Source organism: Diabrotica virgifera, chromosome 6 (genome assembly GCF_917563875.1).
Source record: "Diabrotica virgifera virgifera chromosome 6, PGI_DIABVI_V3a".
NCBI lineage: Eukaryota > Metazoa > Arthropoda > Insecta > Coleoptera > Chrysomelidae > Diabrotica > Diabrotica virgifera.
In genome coordinates, this window is record NC_065448.1 from 186,762,947 (window position 1) to 186,785,025 (window position 22,079).

Consider the following 22,079-nt stretch of genomic DNA (forward strand, 5'->3'; position numbering starts at 1 on the left):
AGCACAGAAAACAGGTTTACAAATTAATGAAAAAAAAAAAAAACAAAATATCTACTCTGCTCTAGAAGAGAAGATAACAGAACGAGATAAATCAAGATAAAAAAAGTTGAAAGAATTCAACAATTTAAATATTTGGGAGTGTGGCCAAAATAAGAGAAGTGAAGAAGGAAGGGAGCGAATATTAGCAGGCAACAAAATTTACTGGAGATATCATAAGCTAATGAAGTATAAGAAGGATAACTCCAGAAATACAAAACTGAAAAAATTCAGAGTTGCAATCAGATCAGCAGTTACGTACCCAGCTGAGACAATAATATGACTTACCGAACAGACAGACAATGTGTGTGTTTCGTTGAAAATTTACTTTGCAAAATTTCATAAATTAATATTAAATGAAAGCTCTTGTATTCAGATTTTGTGAAATTTTATCGTTTTTTTTGTAATGGTGACAGTTGAATAATTGTAAAAATTTTCTTAAGTTAATTTATACAAAAACAATAAATATTTAATTTTTACAAAGAAAAAATAATTTTAATAATTTAATTTAATATAAGATGTTGCATATCAAACAAGTTATAACAATGATGAAGAATAAATAAAAAAGCAAATTAATTATCAACATCAGACTTTGAAAAACTTAAAAAATAACTTGGTGGGTTTGAGAATTTTTAACAATGGCTACAGGCAACCAAAATTTTACTTTATTATTTTACAATTTTTTAAAACATTTTTACTGTATTTAAATATTGTAAAATAAACAAAACCATTGGGAACAGCCAAAAGTATACAAATTTAAGTAGAATCATTGTCATTTCTGTAAATTTATTTCAAAATTTAACAAAAAAAAACAAGGTTATATTGTCCTATATAACCCACACTTTTCAATATTGGAGAAATAAAACCAAGGTATATATTTATCTTTTTATTTTTACAGAAAACATACTCTTTGGTAAAAGTATATCTTGAAGGTATTATTATTCAAAAATAAATTAAATAAATACAAGTAATAAATAAATATTTTAGCAGTAACAAAAACTCCACTGGCAGTACAAGAAACTGCCAATAAAATTAGTCATCCCAAAAATGGGTCAAATATTTATACACAAACTATCACCTAGTGACGGTTCTTCTCACTTCGTCTTACACTATTTTGGGTTGTAAGCGCTGTATGCAAGATCCGACGCTTCATAAGACCTTTTGTCCCATCCACCGCCGCTTGATTGCCAGCCACCACCGCCGCCTCCATGTCCACCACCGGATGACCAGCCACTGCTACCGCCTCCTGATTGCCATCCACTGCCGCCACCTCCTCCCTGTTTTTGTGCAAGGAATTTCTTGACGGCTATGATACCAGAGATCAGGAGCGCGATCTTGGAAATAATGAGGGCCTTCTTAGCTAATAGGAAGAGACCAGCGATCGCTAAGGGAATCATAGCTGCTAATTTGACACCAATTCCCATCATCATCATTCCCATCATTCCTTTCTTTCCTCCTTTGCCACCTTTGCCTCCCTTTCTCTTTCCACCGCTGTCACCAAAGCTTCCTTTGCGACCTATAACAACAAAATAACCACATAAGACTTAACAAATCAGGAGACAAGAAAAATATAGCACTATAAAAAAGTTTTATAGGCTACAACAAAAATAATGGTTGATACAAATAATCAAGAGGCATAAAAGAGATTAAAAACAATAGAAAAACGTAAATATTTATTAAATGTAACATAAAATCAGTTACCTTTGTCAATTAAGTATAATCAGGAGATATCAACCATAGATTGATGGATTCAATCTATGATTGGTGTCCCAAGACAAGACATCAAGACAAAACATAATAAATAGATTAGAAACAATAGAAAATCGTAAATATTTTTCAAAATTAACAGAAAATCGGTTACCTTATTAGATTAAGTATAATCAGGAGATATCAGTCATAGATTGATGAGTTCAACCTATGATTTATGTCTCACGATAAGACATCAAGACAAAACATAATCAAAAGATTAAAAATAATAGAAAATCATAAATATATTTTAAATTTACAGAAAATCGGTTACCTCCTTCAATTAAGTATAATCAGGAGATATCAATCATATATTGATGAGTTCAATCCATGCTTGATATCTCATGACAAGACATCAAGACAAAACATAATGAAAATATTAAAAACAATAGAAAATCGTCAATATTTTTCTAAATTAATAAAAAATCAGTTACCTTCTTCAATCAAGTCTGATGCTTGAATCTTGGGAAGAGCTATTTCGATTGATCTAGATCCAATGAAGTTGCCAACCTTTTCAAACAGCATAGTGGTAAGAGCTTCATCTTTGGCATCAGATGATCTGGGTAGAGTTTCATCCAGTTGTTGCTCGGTCATGGCTGGTGCTTCAGCAGGGGCATCAGCAGCTTTTTGCACAGTAACACCATCAACTAATGAGAATTTATCCATACGGCCCAGTCGGTCTATGAAAGTGATAGCTTTTTTCTTTAAACATGGTGATAATCCATCGCCTTTCGAACAGTCGTCGTATATTTTCAGCGCTAATTTAACACCAGTATTTTCAAAACTGTCCTGTGCATAAGCACATATCACAAAAAACAGCACTAACACAATTTTTCTCATTTTCACTGATGACAACCGCACTTGTGATGACCGGAAGCGAACTGATGATCCTCCGAATCTTTGTTTGAGATTTTATACTAAAATCTTGACACTCGCTGACCTTTCTATGTGTGACCTCCTAAAAAAATTCTCTCCTATCGTCGAAATTTATTGTATACTTGCGACCAAGTTTAACTGCCTACACTATGAAGAAATTACCACCTACCAGGTGTTTGACAATATTGGACGCTTTTTATTTATTAAAAACCTAGAAATGAGGATGGTGGGCTTGTCGAAGAAGATGTATGCCAATATGTTACTGCTACAAACTAGTCGATGATGAGAGTGTCATAAGAGAGAACGCTAACACAAAGACAATGTTTTGTAAAGTTATTATTTTCAGGTATGTAAAATATTACACTGTAAAAGTTTAAATATACAAAACAAATATTAACTAAATCAATTAATTTACGTCGTAAAGTCATAATAAAAAGAAAGTAATAAACATTTTTCTTGTAAATATTGCATTGACATTGTTTCCAGTTTAAATTAATAAGACACGTAAAGAACAGACTAGCCAAAAAATAAAAGTTTTAGAGTGTATCCTATAATTATATATGTAGGAATACGCACCATATAAACGCTTTTGTTATGAAGTAAAAGTTCATTAAAATTATTATAATAATTAAGACCACGGATTAACCACAGGAGGCAATTATGAACTCACGTTCATTTTTTATTTACCTCATCTATGCGAAAGTAGTTTGATAAATTTGATGAAACATTTAAGTTTTATTAACTTTTTAAATTTTTGTATTTTGCTTATTTTCTTTTTATTTATTTTTGCAATAAATAATTTTTATATCAATTAAATGAACTTTACTCCAGAGAAATCAGCAAAATTTAACCATGTTTATTTAGGACATCTTAACAGCAATGCATTTGAAGACTTTGTCGTTATTGTGTACCTACAATTTAAACATTTTATCTGTTAAGAATCACAAGAACATTCAATATCGCATATTCTTAAATTTATTAAATTAATTTATTGCTCTAAAGAAGCAAGATAAAATAAAATCCTTAGTTATTCTGACTATTGTAAAAATGTAAAGAATACTCTTTTGTGATAATTGCCAAAGGGGTATCTTGTAGATGTTGATTAATACACCATTAAAATTACTTAACTCGATTTTTCAGTTAATATGAAATGTATTTAACTCCTTTATAATAGAGGTGATTTTTTTGTAATAAGACAAAAAATAATAAAAATATGAGTAATAATTAAAAAATAATAATTTTGTTTATACATTTCGATATTTATATATTTTGTGTTTTTTATTATAACCAAAAATCTTTTTGTAAAGTTACCATTATTTATAAGTTATAAACAATTACAATAATTTTAAAACTATTGTAGATAGACAATTTTTTTGATATTTGAGAAGCTGATGATTTTAACACAACCTTAAAGTAAAAAATCTATTCTTTAACAATAAGATAACAAATAGTTTTATCTACTCTATGTCATATTATGTATAAGTTTTTAGTTTGTGGAAACTGTCATTACAGATAGCAGTGCGTGAAGGGTTTAAAGTGTGCGTGAAGTAACAATGTATTTTAAATCGGATTTACTTTTTCGCACACTTTCAATGGGTTTTTGGCACACTTTGATATAGTCAAATATCCTTAACTTTGGCGTTGTCATGGTGATGACAATATGAGCAATGACTTACAACAAAATTTTTGACAGTTTTGTGGTTTGAAAGTAGTTAGGATTTTTAAATGTCAAAGTTCTAAAAATTGTAGAACAGAAATGAATTCCAGTGACGAATAGTTACAGTTTTTTTATTTGTTTATCAGTTTATCGTAGATAAAATATTGTGAAACTGTGTGTGAAGTACTTTCTGCGAACTTACGCGATGTATAGCACTCGCTCCGTTGTCGCTCGTGCTCTAAAAATCGCGTGCGTTCGCAAAAGGCATACTTCACGAACTGTTTCATAAATAACTATTATCTACTCTATGTCATATTCTATTGTATAAGTTTTTAGTTTGTGAAAACTGTCATTATAGATAGCAGTGCGTGAAGGATTTAAAGTGTGCGTGAAGTAACAATGTATTTTAAATGGGACTTACTTTTTCGCACTGTTTTTAACTGTCGCGTTGTCATGGTGATGACAATATGAGCAATGAATTACAACAAAAGTTTTGACAGTTTTGTGGTTTGAAAGTAGTTAGAATTTTTAAATGTCAAAGTTCTAAAAATTGTAGAATAGAAATGAATTCCAGTGACGAAGAGTTAAAGCTTTTTTAATTTGTTTATCGTAGATAAAATATTGTATGAAACTGTGCGTGAAGTACTTTTTGCGAACTTACGCGATTTATAGCACTCGCTCCGTTGTCGTTCGTGCTCTAAAAATCGCATGCGTTCGCAAAAAGCATACTTCACGAACTGTTTCATAAATAACTATTTTCTAATGCCCAGTTAATTTGGTTTTAATATTTAAGAAATCATTCATTCCCATTTTGAAAGTTTTCTTTTACGGTATAAAATCCATTAAAATACGACAAGAAAAATTTAATTTTTAAGCAAATATACTGTTTAATGGTTTACATATTTATAATTTGTTATTTATATATTAATAATATTTCTAGTCCATTCTTTCACGGGTTTTGCTCTAAATTTTAAAGAACCGCTTGGATTGACATGAAATTTGGCATACGTATAGCTTACATGTCAAAGAAAATAGTGATATTGTGCCGATGTGTGCTTTTGCCCTGGGGTGACTTTCAACCCCTCCTGGGGGTGAAAAAATATATGTCCAAAATAATTTCGAAAATGGTTAAACTGACTAATTTTAAGTAACTTTTGTTCTATAGAGCTTTTTCGCCAAGTCAACACTTTTCGAGTTATTTGCAAGTGAATATGTTCATTTTTCAACAAAATATCCACATTTTTAGACGGTTTTTCGCAAATAACTCAAAAAGTACGTATTGTGTCAAAAAAAAACGTTCTTAGCAAAAATATAGCCCATAAAAAAGTAAAAAAAAATGGTGTACGCGTTAGATCTCTGGATCTCGTAGAACCAGAGTTATAGCCAATGAAAAATATATTCATATTCACCAAATGTCAAATAGAATATTTCGACGTGAAATATCCAAAAAATTAAGCACTTTTTGGGGAAAATCTTTTACAAGTTTTTTAAAGTGTTTAAAAAAAGCTTTATTTATGTTTTTACAAAAAGTTTCTAGCATTAAATTTAAGCAAGTTACGCTCAAAATAAAAGTTGATCCCTTTTGTTTTTGCAAAAAAAATCGGGAGACCACCCCCTAATTAGCAACTTAAATTAAATTAATCGTTACCGCTCCACAAATTATTTTATTTATGTTGTGTTTACATGATCTGTAAGTTTCATCGATTCAAAGTGCTAATTTTTGAAAAAATTTGGTTTCAAAGTAAAATTTTTAAAAATTTAAATTTTGAAAAATATGTTTTTTTCAAAATAACTTAAAAATTTTTAAAGATACCAAAAATCTCGAAAAACAAAAAAAGTCAGATTTGCTTTTCTGAATATCATGTATTTTTTTGTTTTTCTGTTAGACAAAAATTGATTAAGATTTGGTGTTTCTAAATTTGCATACATTCGTGATCAGTGACTTGTTCAACCCCTTTTAACTACAGCCCTTTCAATAATAAGGACTTTGAACCGATGAAACTTACACATCATATAAACAATATATACATGAGTCAAGAAACTTGTGAAGTCGTAACGATTAAGTTCATTTAAGATGCTAATTAGGGGGTGATTTTCTCGATTTTTTTACCAAAACCAAAAGGGACTAACTTTATTTTGAGCGTAACTTGTTTAATTTTGATGCTAAAAATTTTTTTATAAAACAAAAATGAAGCTTTTGTAAACACTTTAAATAAGTTGTAATGAGTTTTCCCCGAAATGTGCTTCATTTTTGGTTATTTCAGGTTAAAGTATTCCATTTGGAATTTGACGAATATGAACCTATTTTTCATTAACTATAACTCTGCTTCTACTGGGTGTAGAGACGTGATATATACACCATTTTTTTTTAAATTTTTTAAAGGCTATATTTTTGCTGAGAATTCTTTTTCGACAAAATACTTACTATTTGAGTTATTTGCGAAAACCGTCTAAAAGCGTGGTATTTTGTTGAAAAAATGAACATATTCACTGCCAAATAACTCGAAAAGTATTGACTTAGTGAAAAAACTCTATAGAATAAAAGTTACTTAAAATTAGACAGTTTATCCATTTCCTGACTTTATTTGGACGAATATTTTTTCACCCCCAAGAGGGGGTGAAAACCACCTCCAGGGCAAAAGCACATATATATCAGCACAATATCACTTTTTTTCTTTGACTTGTTAGCTATGTGTAAGCCAAATTTCATTTCAACCCAAGCGGTTCTTTAAAATTTAGAGGTTTTGCAATATTTTACCGTTAAAGAACGGACTATTCATAGTTGTAGTGGAACGCAGAAAGTGTATTAAAATAATTAAAAAAAAAGATAACAATCCAGCAACTAGAACTAGAGATTTTTTTAAATTTTCTCGGCCATTTGAAGTTTTTATTTCCTCCTCAACACGGTCCAACTAAACCTCATTTCAGAATTATTTTTAGCAGACACATATATGTTTAATAAATGCTTAAAAGGACAAAATATCCCTGATGATTGGAATGTTGGATACATCAGCTCAGTATTCAAGAAAGGGGATAAACGCATATGCTCTAATTATAGAGGAATAACTGTTACCAGCTCAGTAGGGAGGTTGTACGGTCGAATAATAAAGAAAAGAATAGAATCAGAATACGAAGACATGGAAGAACAAAGTGGATTTCGTGCAGGAAGATCGTGCACTGATAATATATTCGTTCTGCAGCAGGTAATAGAAAAACGGAAGGCAAGGAATCTATCTACCCACCTATTGTTTGTAGATTTGGAGAAGGCATACGATACGGTACCTTTGAAAAAACTGTTTCAAACATTGACGAAGGTAGGTCTCAGTAGAGAGTATGTGGATGCTATCGCAAATATATACAAAAATGCAAGAAGTGTCGTTAAAGAAGGAAACTTTATATCTGACTCATTCCCTATATCAAAGGGACTTAAACAAGGATGTTGTCTGTCTCCGACTTTATTTAAAATATATATTCAATCATCGCTAGAGCAGTGGAGGAAACAAGTATCCGGAATGGGAATAGACATAGGCGGTGGTAAATGTCTAACAACTTTGTTTTTTGCAGATGATCAGGTAGTCGTAGCGAATGATGAGGAAGACATGGACTACATGTTTAGAAAACTAAAGAAAGAATATGAAAAATGGGGCCTCAATATGAATATGTCAAAGACAGAGTATCTTAAAATAGGGGATGATGAAGAAGATCCAGAGTTAGAAATTAGAACCACGAAAAGATGTAATGAATATAAATATCTCGGATCTATAATATCTAAAGAAGGCACTACCAAAAGAGACATCGAAAAGAGAACGCAGCAGGGCAAAAAAGCGGTAAACATTCTGAGCTCTCTACTGTGGTCTAAAGATATAAGGCAAGAAACGAAATTGACAATCTATCGTACCTTGGTAGAGCCTATTATGACTTATGGGGCAGAAGTTTGGCAGATGACAAAAAAAGATAGGAAAAGAATAGAAGTAGTAGAAATGGATTATCTAAGGAGAGCGTGTGGTATATCTAAAAAAGATCACATCAGGAATGAAGATATTAGAAGGAGGACACATACTGTATATTCCAGTGTAGATAAAATTGAAACTAGACAACTAGTGTGGTATGGTCACGTGAAACGAATGAATGAAGATAGATGGCCAAAGAAAGCTTTAAATTACATACCACACCAAAGAAGAAGAAGGGGAAGACCTTCAGTTGCCTGGGAAGAAAATGTACGGCACATCATGAAAGATAGAGCCATCAAAGAAGACGAATGGATGGACAGAAAACGATGGCGGTCGAAATGCGAGAAGCGGCAGAGGCTGTAGGAACCTCGCTGATAGAGATAGAGAGATATATGTTTAAGGTTAACTTCTTCCTACTTTATACCTAATCGTTCTACAATAACTTTGTTAATTCTAATAATTCTACCTTTGTTTAAATTCCTGTAAAAATGTCAGCTTTTAAATATGGAAAAATGTTTTATCTACAAATAATATTGTAGCAGTTGTTATTCTATTATCTATAAGTTAAAACTAACAGTAATTTTGCCCAACGATATTTTTGGTTATAAGATGAGTTTTTCAAAAATTTTTGGTGCGTAGGAACAAACGTCTTCATAATATTTCATACGGTACCAGAACAATTACCGTACCTTCATTATTTTATTTCTATGTTATTACCAAAAAATGGCATCTCGGATAAACAAACACTTTTAATTAAAATTTAAATTTAAACTTGAATCGCGTTGAAATTTTGAGTGCTTATTAAACACAACACGTTGACGGACAGAACTTCCATAGACGTCTAATTTCCTTTGATGTAATGTGACACAACTTCTATAGACGATATTTTTAAAATAATAAAATAACGAGTTGTGACAAAAAATCGTAATCAAACAATGGCACATTACATCCACAGATACATATTAAATGTGACACGATGACATATTTACAAAAAATGTTAAAAAACTCATTGATTTCATAAACTATAAGCGCTAAAATAAATTCAGTAATTTCCCTGGCCTAGGCCACACCAGTTTTACTCTGGGCAAATTAGCAAAATACAAGGAAAAGTTATTTACCAGCAATTTTATTGCTGGAATCGAATCTTATTATTGTATGTATTAATAATATAGGTATGCAAAGTCCGCAGATAGTGTGCTACTTTTTTTATAAACAAAATGGCGCCCGAAAATCGGGTTTTTTTCAATTTTTGCTCTATAACTCCAAAGATTTTAACGTTACACCAAAAATACCCAAATAAAAATTAACCGCAATTCAATTATGCACAGAGACGTGTTTTTCCCGATTCATTTCGACGAAAACTTTCTCCGGAAAATGCGGGCTTTTCCAACAAAATCTTTAATTTTCAACTAAAATTTTAGATAAGTAATTGTTAATCAATATTTAAATTGCTTGGCAATGTAAAAGCCCTTTTCGTATAGATTATAATTCCAGAAGCCCATGGAAATTGAATAAACAGTTTGACACTTAATAATGCATTACTTCGATGGCTCTACTCGAGTTATTAGGGAACAAAAAAAAGAATGAAGGAAATTGCTCGATAAGAAGCCGAGAAAATGCATTTTTTTAACGTATACCGATTTTGAACTTTGAGGGTTACATTTTCTCCAACCTAATTTTTGATTGGAATTTTGCTATATTTGGCAATTTTCACACGTATTATTGATAGCTTTTATTATGATAATATATGTTATGAGTATTTTAAGGATATAAAAATTGGTGTGAAGAAAGACGACAAAAATAAAAAGGTGATGGTTTGAAAATTATGATCCTATTGTTTATATTTTTGCCGTAAATTCCGATCAACTTTGACCGGTTGCATCTCAGGAACTGCTCATCAAAATTAAACGTTTTTTCTTTTAAAATAAGCGTCCTGCCGCTGTTTTTCGAATACCGCTTTTATAATTTAATTTAGTTTAATATTTCCCGATATATTCTATATGTTTATAAGCCAAGAAATTGTTTATAATTTTAAAATATTTCTGAGGCCGCTTAAATAGTCCAATTTCAATTCCGTAAAGTACATTAGATATGTATAGTGTCTTTTTATGAAAAAATCATAGTTATTCTTATGCATCATAATTATTGTCGTTATTATAGCGACCGTAAATTTTTAATTAACAATTCAATTGTTGCTAAACTGTTCATTCAATTTCCATTGCCTTCTGGGATTATAATCTATATAAGAAGGGCTTTTACATTGCCAAGTTATTTAATTATTTATTAACAATTACTTATCTAAAAGTTTAGTTGAAAATTAAAGATTTTGTTGGAAAAACCCGCTTTTTCCGGGGAAAGTTTTCATCGAAGTAAATCGGAAAAAACACGTCTCTATGCAGAATTTAATTGCAGTGAATTTTTATTTTTATGTTTTTGGTGTAAAGTTAAAATCTTTGGAGTTATATAGCAAAAATTGAAAAAAACACGATTTTAGGGCGCCATTTTGTTTATAAAAAAAGTAGCACACTATCTGTGGACTTTGCATACCTATATTATTAATATATACAATCATAAGATTCGACTCCAGCAATAAAATTGCTGATAAATAACTTTTCCCAAAAATGGCCTATTCTCCGATAATCAGCCCAGACTATTTGTCCTGAAATCGAGTTTGCCCGGTAACATATATTATATATGGGCCGTTCATGCTTGTTAGAGAATAGGTTGCTCAAATAAAATGAGCTCTTTTAATTCATTTCATGCTGTGGATTAGTCCGCAGTTTCCTTTAGGTTCGTTCATAGGCTATGAGGTTTTTTTGCTTTCTCTAATATCTTGTTCCACTCTCTCCGGACCTGAATCTTTTCTCTCAATTTTGAAATTTCCATCTTTGATATATCTTTATCGTCTAGCAGTTGATCTTCCGATCTTATTTTTGGTCTTCCTCTTGGTCTATTTTTTACTGGTTTCCAGTTCACTATCTTCTTGATCAGTGCTTCTACCCCTCTTCTTTGTGTGTGTCCAAAACATTTAAGCCTTGGTGCTTTAATGAATCTCACTATATCGTCTCCTTCAGTTATATTTCTTATTCCATGGTTTATCAGCTTTCTATATTCAATCAAATTTAACGTGAAGTAAAACACTCCCTGGTGTAGTTGGTATATTTTAATAAAAATTTAAAATTTTTGAAAATGCAGAAGTATTACGTTCAAAACGTTTAACTACACCAGGGACCATTACTTCACGTTAAATTTTATTTAACTAATTAGATAGTAAACAGCCCACCTTCGGGAATTATCCCGTTTTATTTACTTTCTATATTCCCCTGTTTCTATCTTTACTGGGCCATGTGTTCTTCTCATAATTTTTCTCTCAATTATTCTTAACTTTTTTTTTTCGAATGAAAAATAGTTTCTGTCCTTGTGGGATCGGTACTCACCGGAGGGACCGCAGACGTTCGGAAACAATTAGCGTCTCTTTGCAAAGACAATGACGTCGACTTTGCAAAGTAACAAGACACTTACTCAACACACACACTACACATTACTCCCCTGACTTAGTAATAAGTTATACAATTACGTGGCTAAAGGTTCTAGTTCTAAACCAAAGCCAGAATCAGAGAAAAAAAAATTTTTTTCGTCTTTTTTCATAAGGCACATTATTTCTGCTCCATAGGCTATCACTGGCCTATTTGCTGCTGCATATATTTTTGATTTTGTTTTTTTTTGCTCAGGTTTTTGTTCTTGAGTAGTTGGTGATATTTCCAATATACTCTATTACCTACTGTAATTCTTTCGTTTATCTCTATACTCCTTCCGTTTTTGCCATCCACCATCACCCCCAGGTATTTGAAGCAATCTACTCTCTGGAATGTATTTTCACCTATATTTATTTCTATTAGTCTGTTTCCATTGTTTCTTATAATTATGAGGTATTTTGTTTTATTTTTATTGATTATTAATCCTCTCGTCTTTGCTTCTCTTACCAGAGTTAAAAGTGCCTCTTCTAGTCTTTTTTTATCTGGTGCTACCAGTCCCAGGTCATCCGCATATCTTATGAACTGTGTTGAGCTTCGAAGAATTGTCTTTTTCATCCCTGTCGATATTAAGGATTACATCGTTTAATTTATTTTCTTCATTTACAATAGTTTGTGTTCGATCAGATTTCGCACAATCTACCTGTCTAGTTCGTTAAACCTTTGAAAAGCTTATCTTCTTGTTTGTCGTCTATCAGGAAATTTCTGATGATACATTACTATTGCTATATAGTAGCATTTTTGTTACACTTTCCCAGCGCAAACATCAAATCAATCAGTTCTTTCTTAGAAAGATTTATTTTAGTAGTAGTAACAAACTAATAAAAACTGTTACAGTGGAACCTCGGTTATTCGTCTCTCCATTAACCGTCACCTCTGTTAACCGTCAGGGTCCGATCATAAGTTGTATTGAGTACATAAGCAAAAAATTGAGTCATCAATTCATTTTTTTAGCAATAAGCCAAACGAAATTCGCTGAAATGTACAGTGCGGTAACAAATGAAGTTATGGCTGAATCAACTGTTTTGTTTTCGTTGCCTAAAGATGACGAATGGTTAATTTGTGATGAGGACTTAAATGACTATCGATTGCTGACAGATGATGAAGTGTTGAAATGGCAAAATAGAGGCTGACGAAACAGAAGCTGACACAAACTTGGAATTTGACTGTGGCGATGTCGATGATGCTTTTGCAACTGACAAAGATTTGCCTAAAGAAGCTGCATCTCACATGGGACCATTCATCGAGTGGGATTCTCGACAAAAAGAATCCAATAAAGTAGTTTACATGATCTTAGGCCGAATAAGAAAATCAGCCCTTGCAAAGCATCAGTAAAACAAACAAAGATTTTAGAATATTTTAAACCAAATTCGACAATATTAACACGAACACGAATTTCCCTTATATCATCAAACAAAACATACAAATAAAATTTGAGAGTTTTATTATCATTTTTATTTTTTAATGTTCTGTTAACCGTCTTTTCGATTATCCGTTATACCCTTGGCCCGGTGCCCTGACGGATAATCGAGGTTCTACTGTATATTATAAATTTATAAGAAGAAAGGTTTGGAATAATTCAAAATTTAATTGTGATGATAGGGCAAGCTCTCAAGTAGATCTAGAAACAGAAATATCACTAAGACACACATTGTCTTAATTAAACAGTATATTGGTAATAAATGAGTTCTGAAAGCTGGAGCAGAGCTTGTGAGATCGCAGTATAACACCGTATGCTTATCAGAGCATGGGCACAAAATTTCGGACCAATGCTTTTCAAATGCATTCATTCGTTTTCGAATTCTGGCAAAACTAATAAATACTTTTGAAAAATTTAAACGCACAATGAAATATTACATTATTACCGAGGTCCGAAAGTCCCTTAAAATAGACAAAAAGTTTTTTTGAATAAGATATTTGAAATTAAAAGTCACACTAAATTTTCGACGATATAGAAGATAAGGGCACCTGATTACTCCTTAAAATACCAGTAACTAAAACTTATACATCAAGAATTTACTATTCTCAAGAAGAGAATTTACTATTAAGGAGAAGAATAAAATAGGTGCCTTGAAACTGGTCAGGAAATATGTATCATTAAGACCAACAGAAATAAAGGAACGAAGATTTTTTCTGACATACGGAAACAGTCGATACACTGTCCAGCCTGTTGGCAAAAATACACTGGGAAGTGTACCTTCAATACTTGCAAAATACCCTAAATTAGAAAATAAAAATGAAAACAGTGGGCATTGATTGAGATGAACTTTGACAACAATTTTGGTTCAAGCCGAGGCATCGTTCGAAACCCTAAAATCCCGATTGAAAAACTGCATCTGTGGAGAAGGATATATACAGGGTGTTTCATTTATAATTGTCCATATAGTAACTGGAGAAATCTTAGCACAAAATACGAAGATTTAACCAAAAACACTTAAATAAAATGTGGTTCCTTACTGAGTTACAGGGTGTTTTATCTAGAAATTTAAAAACAATTTTTGCTCAGCATTTTAAAACTATTCGACGTATCCTTTTCATACTTGGCAAGAAGTAATTGCTATTTTAGTTAAATTTTTCGATTTTCCAATACTTACCATGAAAATAATATACTCTTCATTCGTAACGATAAAGTCATTAGTTTTCGAGATATTTGAAGTTAAAAATGAAACGACACGGTTATTTTGATCAGTGTATTGTGTCGCTTCATTTTTAATTTCAAATATCTCGCAAACTAATCATTTTATCGTTACGAATGAAGAGTATATTATTTACATAAAAACTATTGCAAAATCAAAAAATTCCACTAAAATAACAATTTCGTCAGTGGCGTAGAATTTGGGAAGGGTCAACCAGCCACTATCCCCTGTCGTACGCCTCTGGTAGTAGCTAGAAACGTTTATTTATCTTAATTTAGTAGGATATACAGTACCTACACTTTCTGCCAAGTATGATAAGGATACGTCAAATACTTTTAAAGTACTGGGTACAAATAATTTTTAAATTTTAATCATATGAATCATATCATAAATTAATCAAAATAACTGTGCCGTTTCATGTTTAACTTCAAATATCTCGAAAACTAATGACTTTATCGTTACCAATGAAGAGTATATTATTTACGTAGAGAGTATTGTAGAATCTAAAAATGGCACTAAAATATTAATTCCTCCAGTGGCGTAGAATTTGAGAAGGGTCAACCATTCACCATCCCCTGTCGTACGCCTCTGGTAGTAGCTAGAAACGTTTGTTTATAATAATTTAGTAGAGTGTCTAGTAGTCGCACTTTCTGCCAAGTATGAAAAGGATACCTCGGATAGTTCTAAAATGCTGAGTAAAAATAGTTTTTAAATTTTTAGATAAAACACCCTGTAGCTCAGTAAGGAACCACATTTTATTAAGGTGTTTTAGGTTAAATCTTCGTATTTTGCGATAAGGTTTCTCCAGTTAATATATGGACAATTATTAATGAAACACCCTGTATAAAGGAGAGCATTGTTGCTAAGAACAGAGGGTCCGTTATTATAGCAGATTCGACAACGGCGCGCGGCGTCAGATAAATTAATAGGCGAATCCTGTTTAGAACATTGTCAAGGCACTAGTGGTAGCAGTGGTCAAGTTTTCATTTCGAAAATTTCAAAATATAAAATTTCTGAACTTTTCAGGTAAGGAATGTTCGAAAATTTTACTTTCAATATTGATGAAGACTGTTTAGTGTAGGAAACAGAGGTTGAACCTCGCAAAATGGACATATGGCCGGTTTTATTTTTTTTCTGGTATATCAAGGGATGCTTATTATAAGATTAACTTTTTCTTAAAAATTTTTGCCCCGGAACCCCCTCTTCATCCCTTTAAAAGGGGTAATTTGTGATTTTGACGAAACGTAGCCCTTTCTGTAGGTTTTGCAAAAAATTTACTTAATAGTAAAATGAAGAAGACTACATTTCCTACTATTTATTTCCCGACAGCATATTTCTATCACCCACAGTTTAGCGGGGGTGGCGCCCCAAAGTTGACAAGTTTTTAAAAAAGATATTTTAAAAAAATATTTTTCTCTACCTGTAACGAAAATTAAGAAGAAATCCTGGAGAGACTAATCACATAGAAGTGGCTGATTTTTTGGTATAGGCTTCATGTAAGGGCAATTGCCCGTTTTTTAATTACAAGGTGTTACATTTTAAAAAACCCCTTTTTATACCATCTGAGCCGCCTATGCTAGAGTAAAAAAACTTTCAGCTATTATCCATGTACTGTGTTATTTAAAAATTTCTGTAATGCACCCCCATTTTTTCCGGAACCAACCCAAAAAAAGGAGAATTAATAAAGTGATTTTCTTGGAATCCTTCACACACCATGTCATCTATTAAAATGCTTCATATATCATTTTGTGCTCGTTCTTATTACTCATGCATGGACGCCAAAATCGATTTCTTAATTCAACCTCTGTAGCCAAAAAAAAAAATATAGAAGGAGTTGAAAAAAAATTTTTTTTTGCATTTTGACCCATATGGACATATGCTCCATCAATAGGGTTTTTCATAAATATATATGATTATTGCAACATCCCTGCGAAAACTACCCATATCTTTGAAAATAAACTGCAGAAACTACCCCTTGGAGAGCATGTTTTGACGATTTTCTCATTACCTATGCATCTTTTTAAAACAAAACTTAGACAGAATTAAATACCACTATTTTCTCTACAAATAAGGTCCTATGCATTTTTTTCGTATAAGCAACCGTTACGACACAGTGGCGCCGTAAACCTCAGAAATGCTTTGGAGGGCTCCAGTTTTTGTTTGAATCTACCCCTATCTCTTGGAGAGCATATTTTGATGATTTTCTCATTACGTATGCATTTTTTAAAACAAAACTTATACAGAATTAAAGACCACTATTTTCTCTACAAATAAGGTCCTATGTATTTTTTTCGTATAAGCAACCGTTACGGCAGAAATGCTTTGGAGGGCTCCAGTTTTTGTTTTTTTTTTCGTCACCTATTTATTTTATGGATAATGTGCTTATAGAAAATAAAAGAACACACTGTCTGCTACACATTATGGCCTATGCATATTTTATTTTCTTTGCAATTTAAAGCCACAGTGGTAGCCCAAAATCAATCTTTGATTATTTTCTTTATTAATTCTCCTTTTTTTTTGGGTGGTTCCGGGGAAAATAAGGGGGTACATTATACAAATTTGTAAATAACACTAGTACATGGATAATCGCTGAAATTTTTGTTACTCTAGCATAGGCGGTTCAGATGGTTTAAAAAGGGGTTTTTTAAAATGTAACACCCTGTAATTAAAATTTGCAATTGCCGTTAAATTAGACCTATACCAAAAAATTAGCCACTTATTTGTGATTAATTGCCGCAGGGTTTCTTCTTAATTTTTATTACAGTTAGGGAAAAAATTTTAAAAACATTCTTTTTAAAAATTTGTCAAATTTGGGGCGCCACCCCCGCTAAACGGTAAGACATATGCTCTCGGGAAATAAATAGTAGGAAATATAGTCCTACTCATTTTACTATTTAGTGAATTTTTTGCAAAACATACAGTAAGGGCTACGTTTCGCAAAAACCACAAATTACCCACTTTAAAGGGATGAAAAGGGGGTTCCGGGGCGAAATTTTTTAAGAAAAAGTTAGTCTCATAATAAGCACTCCTTGATATACCAGAAAAAAAAAAATAAAACCGGACTTGTGTCCATTTTGCGAGGTTCAACCTCTGTTTCCTACACTAATTAGGGTTACAAAATGTTAGCTCTATAATATTTACTCCTTTGAAAATTGTTTAAAATAAAAAAAACTTTGTTCTATAACATTCGCCCCTTATTCTTATTCAACAGGACGTTATAATCCATAACGCCCGCTTACTATGTCCTAGGATAGGATATAACAAGTGTGTTTATGGTAACCGTACCCAAAGTAAAATAAACAAAATATGCAAGTAAGAAATAAAATAAATTATAATTCCCCACTTATTATTTTTTATTATAAATTAAATGTGTCATTTTAAAAACTTTTAAATATTTTTTATTAAGAAATTCCACTTCGACCAACTCAGTATATAGGTGTCAGTGAACTTGGAGACAGCGTGGGAACCAAATAAATTTTTTTCTCTACACTGTGAATAACTTTTTATGAATCATTTATGATCAATTAATTTTCAACTTTTTAACTCCGGAACAAACTATTAAACAGGAATATATACTGAGTGTCAAAAAAAGGTTAACATAATATACGTATGTTTATTACCACTCATTAATGTTTTACATACCTTAATAATTATGTTGCCATAAACAAGTGATATCATTCTCAGGATTTTCTTTTTTTCTTGTGACTGTGTGAATCATTTGGTAATAAAAAAGCATTCAGTTTTCGTGAATTTACGCTGTCATGTCGGTTAAATTTTAAATTTCGCGTAGATATTGAAAAGCTTTTTTTGATTGCCCAAAATCTCTAGAGAAGGTATGTAGAATTTGCTGAGTATCCCAGCTAAGTGACTGTCATCATCATAATATGTGACCACTGGCAGCCCATGGAGGGCTATATTCGCACATGGTCGCCACACGCATAGCTACTCAAAAGTTCCAACATTTTATCTAAAATAATGATTATTCCTAGTTTGTCTTTTTTATTACATTCGCTGCTGACTTTTTAAAATACTTTCAGTGTCATATATGTTTTGCTATATTGTCTCTTATAGTTTAATTCCTTTCAAGTACTTTTTTTGTATTTCTTTTACCGTCTTGCCTTTCTACATGTCTCAACCAACTCAGTCGTTTATTTCTTATTTCTTTTATGATAGTCGGTCTATTCTATTTTATTTATTTCGTGGTTCATTCTTTTACATACGCCATTCCCCATCCGCGAATTTAAAAAAACTATACTATTTCAGTCATGGGAGTGACTGAATTCGAGTAGGTTTTGTATGCCGAATATTAGTTACATATCCTATGCTATTTCGGTCTAGAAATTAACTGTATCGGTGTAGCATTTGAAAGCGAAATTTTCTATTATTATTGGGCAAATGTCTATACTGTTTCAGTCATGTAAATAAAACTAATCAAATATTTACTAAGTGGATTTATTATTATATCATAAAATTTAGATATGTTTTAAAAATTAAAATGAATAATATATATTTGGATAATATTAAAAATTAAAAACAAATGAATAATTACTAATATATGAATATATACAGTATGTCCCTGTAAGTTTTAAATATATGGAAAACTTTTTTATTATTGATTTTACGAAAAAAAAAAAGATATTCTTTATAAAAAGTTCTTCATGGTCTAAAACCGAAGATGCAATCATCTGATGTCGAGTTTTATCAATAGTATACGAGGGATGTCAAAAAATATGAATTTGCCTCAAGAGTAAACTACCTTTATATTATATTTCACAAGATTGAAAATTGTTATTACAAAAATTTCTTTGGACTTAAAAATAATTTTCTAATATGCAACTACATTCTTCTAATTGAAAAACAAAAGATAGAATGCACGCCGAATTTATAAGACTTTCACATATATTAAAAAAGATCAATGTCCCTCGAATACCACAGTGCTGAAAAAATTTGTGACAACATTGGAAAAAATGAAAACTCCGTCACAAATAGTATCTATGTTTTCTCACACAACTCAATTTGCCAGGAACCGAAAAATTCGAGTACAACCTACCACTATAGCTCGAAGAAAGGATAGGGGACTAAAAGGTCAGAATCGCATACAGTCTGGAAGACCAACCACTCTGGAACTAAAGAAAAAGGAGAAACCTCACAACATTAGTTTAAGCATAGAAAAAAACGAGTCTTGTGCAAAAAAACACTGACTTAACTCTGTTCAATAATTTAGTAATTAATAGTATCTAATATTAGTAAATACCCATGTTAGATATTTTTTAATTCATATACAATATGTCCCACTAAGTTTAAACCGTATGGAAAACTTTTTTATTATTACTTTTACGAAAAAAAGCTGTTCTTTATAAAAAGTTTTGCATGGTCGAAAACCTAAGATACAATAATCAGATATCAAATTTTATTAAAAGTATACGAGGTATGTCAAAAAATATGATTTTCTCTCAAGAGTAAAGCACCTTTATATTCCACAATATTGAAAATTGTTAGTATCGAAAGTTGTTTGGAATTAAAAGTTATGTTCTAATGCACAATTATGTTCTTCTAATTGAAAAAAAAAGTGAAGATACCTAACATCAATTTTATTTTTGACTCCGAAATGATTAATTTTACCAAAAAAGAAATTATTCTTTATAAAAAGTTTTTCACGTTCTACAAAATAAGCTTCAATAATAATATTTCACATTTTATCCATTCTATACGGGGTATGTCAAAAAATAATATGAATTTCGCTAAAGAGTGAAGTACCTTTATTTTGCACAATATTGAAAAATTTTATTATAAAAAATTGTTCGGAATTCAAAAACATGTATGAGTATACAATTACATCTTTTTAATTGAAATATTGTGAACTATAAAGGTATTTTACTCTTGAACAAAATTAATATTTTTTGACAAACCTTGTATAAAATTGATAAAATTTGATAAATTATGGTTGTATCTTAGTCTCTAGACTCTAGACTATGCAAAACTTTTTATAAAGAATAACTTTTTTTTTCGTAAAACTAATAATATCGAGAAAATTAATTTGAGTAATTTGAGAAATTTTCATTTTTTTTTTTCAATTAGAAGAATGTAGTTGCATAGTAGAACATTATTTTTAAGTCCAAATAAATTTTCACAATAACAATTTTCAATCTTGTGAAATATATAAAGATAGTTTACCCTTGACAAAAATTCATATTTTTTGACATCTCTCATATACTATTAATAAAACTTAATATCAGATGAGTGCATCTTCGGTTTTAGACCATGCAGAACTTTTTATGAAGAATATGTAGGTATCTTTTTTTCGTAAAATCAATAATAAAAAAGTTTTCCATATGGTTCCAACTTACAGGGACATACTGTATATATTCGTATATTAGTAATTATTCATTTGTTTGTAATTTTTAATATTATCCAAATATATATTATTCATTTTAATTTTCAAAGCATAACTAAATTTTATGATATAATAATAATTCCACTTAGTAAATACTTGATTAGTTTTACTTACATGACTGAAACAGTATAGTCATTTGCTCAATAATAATCAAAAATTTCGCTTACAAAACCTACACCGATACAGTTAATTTCTGGACCGAAATAGCATAGGATGTGTAACTAATATTCTGCATACAAAACCTACTCAAATTCAGTCGCCCCCATGACTGAAACAGTATAGGTTTTATAAATTCGCTCCCCGTCCTCCTGTATAGGTCCATATATTTTCTTTAAAATTTTTATTTTAAATCTAAGAAGTTATTCCTCTTGTTCACTGGTCCATGTTTCTGCTGCATACATTAATTCCGATCTCAGAACTGTTGTATATAATATCTATATGTTTGAATTATTAGATACTAATTCTGACTTTATAATACCCTGTAGGGTGTAGAAGCATTTGTTTTCAAGTGAAATTTTTGCTGTTACCTCATCACTGTTTTTATTTCCTTCTGTAACTGTTGATTCTAAATATTTGAGATAGTCCACTCTTTTATACTTTTTCCCGCTCAAAGATATATGAGTACCTTTTATTTGTACTTTTCCCCAGTTGTTTTCATGTACTTTGTCTTTGAGACATTAACTTATAGACCCATAGTATGTACCGCTTCTGTAAAATATTAGATTTTATACATTTATTCTAGGTCTTTTTTTGTCAATTTAATTAGGTATGTCTATATCATCTGCGTAAGCAACGACTTCGTTGATCTTTGTAAATATTGTAGGTACCTTCTCTATCTCTACGAGTTTTTCTGATAACTTGTTCCAATGCAAGGTTAAAAAGTGTTGTGGGTAGCGCATCTCCTTATGCTAGACCTTCGTTATTGTTAAATTCATCGGATATTTGATTTTGGATTGTTACTTGTGCTTTGGTGTTTGTTAGGCAAATGTGATCAGTTTTTTTGGCACAGTTAACTCTTGTATTGCTCTATATAATTCCTTTCACATTATTGAGTCATACGATTGTTTTTTACAAAGAGATGATGTAGGTCGTTATTTCCTTCTTAAAATTTTTCCAGCGTATGTCTTACTGTAATTTGGTCTATAGTTGACCTATCTTTATTGAATCCTCCTTGATAACCTCCGGTTGTTTGTTCCATACTACTTAGCCTGCCTTCCAATAATAAAAATAGTCTCCCGTTTTATACCGCTG

The 22,079-nt window shown here is 31.1% G+C and overlaps 2 protein-coding genes across 2 annotated transcripts in view; one reads left to right on the forward strand and one right to left on the reverse strand.

The window, feature by feature from the left end:
- Positions 1-19,547, forward strand: part of LOC126886591 (uncharacterized) — a 151,252-nt gene extending 131,705 nt beyond the window's left edge. The window contains exon 2 of the mRNA XM_050653542.1: positions 19,458-19,547. The gene's annotated coding sequence lies outside the window, so the exon portion shown is untranslated. The remainder of the gene's footprint in view (positions 1-19,457) is intronic.
- On the reverse strand, positions 910-2,674 carry LOC114324594 (putative lysozyme-like protein). The gene is made up of 2 exons (XM_028272460.2): positions 2,217-2,674; positions 910-1,552 (listed from the first exon to the last, which is right to left on the reverse strand). The coding sequence occupies exons 1-2, from the start codon at positions 2,620-2,622 to the stop codon at positions 1,146-1,148; spliced, it is 813 nt and encodes a 270-aa protein (XP_028128261.1). The 5' UTR covers positions 2,623-2,674; the 3' UTR covers positions 910-1,145.
- Positions 19,548-22,079: the final 2,532 nt, after the last annotated feature.

Bases quoted from the DNA above. Each gene is read 5' to 3' on its own strand.
- LOC114324594 (XM_028272460.2), bottom strand. From the start codon at position 2,622: ATGAGAAAAATTGTGTTAGTGCTGTTTTTTGTGATATGTGCTTATGCA. The intron at 1,553-2,216 runs GTAACTGATTTT...TTGTTGTTATAG, and splicing joins ATCAGACTTGATTGAAGAAG to GTCGCAAAGGAAGCTTTGGT.